The following is a 7500-nucleotide window of genomic DNA, read 5'->3' on the forward strand; positions in this document are numbered from 1 at the left end:
CACATGTAGCGTTTGAGGTAAATCTGAAAGCAGTCAGCAGAAAAGATTCAGTGGTTTTAAAGATTACGCAATTTGAAAAAAAAATGCCACAAAAGAATATACAAAGAAATCGATAGGACATTAGTACGTTAAATCAGAACAGGCACCACTGAACACCACCGAAGTGACTCAGCAGCAGTGCAGGGTCTCCTCTGGTGTGTGGCCTCCTGGCGACCTAACATCGATGGTTCCCTGTGGACTGCCGACGCTGGAACTGCGACGGACGAACCCGGGTGTGGCCGTGTATGGGGGGGGAATCTAAATGAGCGGCGTGGGAGTAATGCCACTGAAACGGTGCAGATGATGGGGCAGCACAAAAAAAAAAAAAAACAAAAAAAAAAAATCGATAGGACAACAACCACAGGAAAGTCCTAGGAGACTGTTTGACTGGTTTTTGCTCAGTGATCGATTTTGGAATTAAATGTTTAAATGATGCACGTGGGTGTGCGTGATTGGAAACATACTCTCGTATAGATAAGGATGTGAGGAGAACAGACAGAAAGAAGAGAGAGAGAGAGAAGGGGGTTGGGGGGTTCAGAGTGAGATAGGAAGAAGAGAGGGAAAGATGGTTGGAAAAGAAAGAGAGGGGAAGGAGGAGAGGGAGAGAAAGGGGGAGGGAGAGGGAGGGAGAGAGATGGGGTTGAGAGTGAAGAGAGAGAGGAAGAGACAGTGAGAGAGAGAAAGAGAGAGAGGGGAGAGAGAGTGGCAGAGAGGGAGAGAGAGAGAAGGGTAGAAATGGACAGAGAGAGAGAGAGAGACAGAGAGAGAGAGAGTAGGAATAAGAAAGATGGGGAATGAGAGAGAGAGAGAGAAAGAGGGAGGGAGAAAGAGAGAGAGAGAAAGGGAATGGGGGAAGATGAGGGATAGGGGAAGAGGTGGAAAAGAGAGGAGAGACAGAGACACGTGGAGAGAGAGAGAGAGGAGAGAGAGAGAGAGAGAGACAGAGAACGAACGAACGAACGAACGAACATTTTTATTCAATAAAGGCCGTAGCCCCTCATGAAGGGGATCAGTGAACATAAATTGTTACATTCCAGAACAATGTGGAACAGAAAACATTTAACTAGAATTCTAGCAATGCACATGCACACACAAAAAGCACAATTAATCACATATCAAACTGCGGATTTTGAATGCCTTATACAAGTATATAGCGAACTGTTTTACAATGGTTTCATTTGTTGATGACATTAGCAAGGAAAGTCGAAACAGAGATGGATGTCTATGATATTTTTGTGGAATTAACTGTAGCCTAAGGTCATTTAACGCAGGGCAACGTAACACGAAATGAAGTTCATTTTCTTCAGCACATCTGCACAAGGGACAAATAATATCGTGAACATTCAATTTACTATAACGATAACGATGAAGAGAGAGATAGGAAATTCCTTTTCCGATGAAGAGAGAGATCGGAAATTCCAAATCTAAACATTGTCATAATACATTTCAAATGCCTATCCATCTTCATTGACAGATAAACCGGAAGTGAATGCACAGAAATAAACTGCCTATAAAACTCAAATCGATCGCTATCTTGAATGTGGTACGACCATACTTGCCATCTACAATCAATTAATCTATTTCGAAATGTACGGATAAATCCATTTATATCCCCTACTCCCTGCTGTAACCACACATAACCAAATCCCATTTCACATAACTTAATTCTCACCATTGATACCCAGTTTTTCTTACCCCTTACATCCAAATCATATAACATATTATATGCTTTTCTTGGCAACCTAAAATCTTCCATTTGTGTTAATTTTAACCAGTAAGAGATACATCTCGTCACAGAATTGATATATATCGGATATCTTTTTGTCTCGCCATAGATCAAATCATTAGGCGTTTTCATACTTACTCCTAGAAACTTTTTCAACGCAAATAAATGTACATTCTCACAAAATACTTCAGCATTAGACAGACCCCAAATTTCAGCTGCATACTGAACAATAGGTTGTATCTGAGAATCAAATAGTTTCATAAGCAACTCAAAAGAATGATTTTCTAAAGTTATCATTTTTTTCATAATACAAAGTAATGCGTGTTTAGCTCTACTTGATAAATCCTTACATGCAGCTGTGAAACTTAACTTAGTTGAAAAATATATTCCTAGGTATTTATATGCATTCACTACAGGCATTATAACCCCGCCATACGTCCATCTTTCTCTAATTCCTAAATACCCACCTTTTCTAAAAACAATTATATTACTTTTTGACATGTTTACTTTCAACTGAAGTGAATTTGCAGAACGAAACAGATTGTTTAATTGTGTTTGCAAACCAATAATAGTTTCAGAAATTAACGCAACATCATCTGCTAGAAGAAGAATAAACAACTCTAAAATATCACCCGTAAACTGAGCACCATGTTTTCCGTTTCTAATAATTTCAGTGGTTAGTTCGTTAATAAAAAGAGAAAACAGAATAGGGCTGCAAACATCACCTTGTTTCACCCCAGAAATACACTGGATATAATCTGTCATCCTACCCCCACACCTTACCCGAGCTTTCACACATGCATACATACTCATTATACATTTCAACAATTTTCCATGAACACCGGCTTTCAAAAGAATCGGCCAAAGAATTGTTCTATTTATAGAGTCGAAGGCTTTCTCAAAATCTATAAAAGCTACATACAATTTACGATTTAAAGAGAATTGTTTTTGAACGAAAGCCATTATAGTATACATATGATCCACAGTAGAGTAGCCCCGTTTAAAACCTGCTTGGTATTCGCCTGTGATGTTATTGTCTTCTACCCATTCTTGCAATCTATGATTAATGATAGTGCTGTAAAGTTTGCTACTAATATCGCAAAGAGAAATACCTCTATAATTACTTGGATTATTCACATCTCCTTTTTTGTAAAGAGGTAAAACAACACACTCGGTCCAGTTCTCCGGATAGACACCACTGTTAAATAAACAGTTAAAAAACATTACAAAAAAATTCAGAATTGATTCAGTTTTACTACCATACTTTAACAATTCACCAATTATGCCATCTGGTCCTGCAGCTTTACGGCTTTTTATTTTACGTACAGCAAACAATACTTCGTCTATTGAAATCGGGCGATTTAAATAATTTTCCCCTTCCCCTTCCCCTTGCACCCACTGAAATTCATTGTCAGAATCAACATCTTTTGTAAGAAGAGTCTTAAAATGTTCAAACCACATATCTTCACTAATATTGTTAACAGGCTGTTTTCGTTTCAATGAAATATTACGAACTTTGTTCCAGAAATCTTTCTGATTTTTAATCGAAGCAACTAATTCTGACAGCAAAGAGGCATTAAAGAGTTTTTGCTTTCTCTTTAGCAGATACTTATATTCCCGTCTGGCCTTCCTAAAGCAATTACGATCGTTAGCATCTAATGTGCGTCTAAATTTGTTAAGAAGCATGCGAACATTTCTTTTACTGCTGCGACATTCTGCGTCAAACCAGTCTTTCTGTTTCAGTTTATTCCTTACACATATTTGTTTCTTCATACATTCAGCAGCGTCCTTAAAAGAGACAGAGAAATATGGAGAGAGAGAGAGAGGGGAGAGAGAGAGAGGAGAGAGACAGAGAAACATGGAATGGAGAGAGAGGGGAGAGAGAGAGACTCGGAGAAACATGGAGAGAGAGGAGAGAGAGAGAGAAGAGAGAGACAGAGAAACATGGAGAGAGAGAGGGAGAGAGAGAAAAGAGAGAGACAGAGAAACATGAAATGGAGAGAGAGGAGAGAGAGAGAGACTCGGAGAAACACGGAGAGAGAGGGGAGAGAGAGAAAAGAGAGAGAGAGAGAGGGGAGAGAGAGAAAAGAGAGAGACAGAGAAACATGGAATGGAGAGAGAGGGGAGAGAGAGAGAGAAGAGAGAGACAGAGAAACATGGAGAGAGAGAGGGGAGAGAGAGAAGAGAGAGACAGAGAAACATGGAATGGAGAGAGAGGGGAGAGAGAGAGAAGAGAGAGAGGAGAGAGAGGGGAGAGACAGAAAGAGAAAAGAAAGAAACAGACAGACAGACAGACGGACAGTCAGAGACGGAGACAGAAATAGGATTCCACACAGAAGGAAATGACTGGCACATAAACACCTGGTAATGGTTCGCAGCATCAACGGTTTACAATCATCTGTTAAAAACAAATTAATCAGAATACTAAACATTTACCTTACGTATTCACAGAACGGTCTACAGCGTAGAACGCTCTACAAGTAGCTGTACGTTTGTCTAGCTGATAAATATCAACATAAAGCGTTTGTTTTGGTTTTATTCTTTGCAAACTGTTGTCTGCTTTCCTCTCTCTCTCTCTCTCTCTCTCTCTCTCTCTCTCTCTCTCTCTCTCTTCTTTTGCTTTTTTTTTTCAATGGTTTGCATCAACAATTAGAATTTTTTTTAAATTAACGCGCTTGCATTTTTTTTGGCGACATCATAATCTTAACTCAATCACTCACTCACTCAATCAATAAGCAAACTCAGTCTCTCAATCACATCCTCAATCAGTATATATATATATATATATATATATATATATATATATAGATATATAGATATATATCAGTCCATATCGACTTCCTAACAGGCATCGGTCAGTCTAGGAAGACTGTGCGAAGTTACACTCTAGGCGGTGATGATATAGTGCCGTGGTGGTGGTTGATAGAGGTGGTGATTTGCACGGGTGCAATAGCCGAGTGGTTAAAGCGTTGGCCTTTCAATCTGAGGGTCCCGCGTTCGAATAACGGTAACGGCGCCTGGTGGGCAAAGGGTGGAGATTTTTCCGATCTCCCAGGGCAACATATTATGTGCAGACCTGCTTGTGCCTGAACCCCTTTCGTGTGTATACGCACGCAGAAGATCAGATACGCACGTTAAAGATCCTGTAATCCATGACAGCCGGTGGGTTATGGAAACAAGAACATACCCAGCGTGCACACCCCCGAAAACGAAGTATGGCTGCCTGTATGGCGGGGTAAATAAACGCTACAGTCATACTCGTAAAAAATGTTACATGTCTGATTGTGTATGTGTGCGTGACTGAAATCTGATTGAAAGACAAAGGAAACAAATGATGAGCGCTTACAATGTCAGCCATCAATCGGCTCTACTCATGTTGGCAGCCTGTTGAGCAAATGACCCCGTGTTTGGAAAGCTGAGCGCTTGGTCTCCGACCGAGGATAGGCGTTATATAAGTATCCATATCATCATCATTGTCATCGACCTTAAGGGTGTAGGCGCCAATAGGTCGTTAAACTCCAACAGAACTCATTATCATCGCTGGACTGGCAGATGCCGCCTCCCACACTGCACACACGTGAAGTCTGACGCTGGTCTGTGTGGATGTCTGGCTTTAGGCCTTTCTTTCTCCTCAATCTCTTCCTGTCAGAAGGCTGGGTAAGCGTCTCTTCGAACTCGGGGAGGCCTTTCTGTACCGTGTGTCCTCCAGGCCAGTTGTTCTGAGGCTACAGCTTTACCAGGTGATCAGGTGCTCAAGGATTTCACACCTCTTTTGTCGAGATACTGAGTTCACAGCCGGGGACGAAACTAAAGAAGTATCATGCGTGATGAATGGGTCTCTCTTTAATCGGAGAGAATTCATATGGACCTCTTTTACTTCGATTCAAATCCTGTTTTCCACCACTTCCGGGCCTCACCACCACCCCTCTCAACCCTCCTCTCTCTCTCTCTCTCTCTCCCCCTCTCTCTCTCTTAAAATACAATAACGCATTTGTAGAGCTATGTCATTTTTCAATGATGGAAAAGGTGTTCAGTTGTTTATGTGTGTTTGCTTTCCTCCTTGGATAAAACAAAATTATCAAAAAAGCAGAAGAAAAAAAAAGCAAAACACCCGCAGAAAGAACTGTATTTGGGGACTTACCGATACTCCTTTGAAGAACTTCTCTTTGCCCATGATGCTCTTCATCATGCGAATCACAGACGCTCCCTGGAAACAGGACAGTTTGCATCGGGTTTTTAGCACAACACAGCATTGCTACACATGAACGCGCGCACGCACACGCATACGCACACACGCATGCGCGAACGTATGCACGCGAGTAAGTGTGCCTGCACTACCTTCCAAAAACACAAATACACACACACACACACACACACACACACACACACACACACACACACACACACACACACACACACACACACACACACACACACACACACACACACACACACACACACACACACACACACACACACACACATCGACACACGCACACGCACACGCACAATGACGATCTGAGAGAGGTGGCGGGGGAGATCTATATTTTGAAATAAACTTTGGACAAAGATGTTTTCAGATTAAAGATTAACACCACCACCACTACCACCACCATGTGGTTCGTCCGTCGGGATCGACGAGGACCATCTAGTCATCCTGGGGGTGGGTGGGTTGGGCTCTGTGGGTGCGCAGATGACTGGTCAGGTCAATCCGCGCCTGGAAGGTTCTGACACAGTGTGGACTGGGGATGGTGGCGGCTGTCGGGGACTTGCCGGCACTGCTTTTCCTGGCCTGTCTGCGTTGCTCTGCTGCAGCGATTCTGTTGGCCTCACAGGATTTGGCGCCTTTGTGGACAGCTGAACGCTACTTTGGAATGTCCATTGCATTCAGCTCCCATGTGTCGTGGCTGATGTTGAAGGCCTTCAGAGAAGCTTTCAGAGTGTCTTTGAAGCGCTTCTTTTGGCCTCCATGGGAGCGCTTGCCATGTTGGAGTTCGCCGTACAGCAGTTTCTTGGGGAGCCGGTGGTCTGGCATGCGAACTACATGGCCTGCCCAGCGCAACTGGGCCTGCATCAAGATGGTGTAGATGCTGGGCAAGTTTGCACGAGTGAGTACCTCTGTGTCAGGGATCTTCTCTTGCCACTTTATGCCGAAAAGTTTTTTGAGGATGGTGGTGTGGAAGTGGTTCAGCGTTTTGGCGTGGCGTTTGTAGACCGTCCATAGAGCAGTGTGGTGAGAACTATGGCCTTGCTTCGTCTCCAGGGTGATGCCTCTCCTGTTCCAAACGTTCTTATGGAGTCTGCCGAAGGCAGCGCTGGCTTTGGCGAGTCTGGCATTCACCTCGTCGTCGATGACAACTCTGCGAGAGAGTGTACTGCCCAGGTATGTGAACTTGTCCACCGCATTCAGTCGTTGCCCGTTGATGAAGATGTTTGGTTCAACGTAAGGCTTTCCTGGAGCTGGCTGGTGCATCACCTCAGTCTTCTTTGTGCTGATTGTGACAGGCAGCAGAGAACGTGTCGACGCTGTGTTGCATGTCAGCTTCGGAGGCAGCGTTGAGAACGCAGTCATCAGCAAACAGGAAGTCGCTGACAATGTCTGTCCTCACCTTGGTTTTGGTACCTGATGCTAATGCCTACGTCAGCGTCTCTGAAGGCATCTGTCAGCATGGCTGAAAACATGAGACTGAACAGGGTGGGGGCAAGAACACACCCTTGCTTGACTCCGTTGGAGA

General features: G+C 43.3%; 1 protein-coding gene across 2 annotated transcripts in view; it reads right to left on the minus strand.

Moving 5' to 3' along the window:
• LOC143288958 (glutamyl aminopeptidase-like) overlaps nt 1-7500 on the minus strand; it is a 77772-nt gene that overhangs the window by 19018 nt on the left and 51254 nt on the right. For both annotated transcript variants that reach the window (XM_076597664.1, XM_076597657.1), the window contains exons 9-10: nt 5907-5972; nt 1-23 (exon numbers count right to left, since the gene is read on the minus strand). The exon at nt 1-23 is cut by the window's left edge and continues 43 nt beyond it. In XM_076597664.1, the coding sequence (XP_076453779.1) occupies nt 1-23; nt 5907-5972 (89 nt within the window). The remainder of the gene's footprint in view (nt 24-5906; nt 5973-7500) is intronic.

Source organism: Babylonia areolata, chromosome 1 (assembly GCF_041734735.1).
Source record: "Babylonia areolata isolate BAREFJ2019XMU chromosome 1, ASM4173473v1, whole genome shotgun sequence".
Lineage (NCBI taxonomy): Eukaryota > Metazoa > Mollusca > Gastropoda > Neogastropoda > Buccinidae > Babylonia > Babylonia areolata.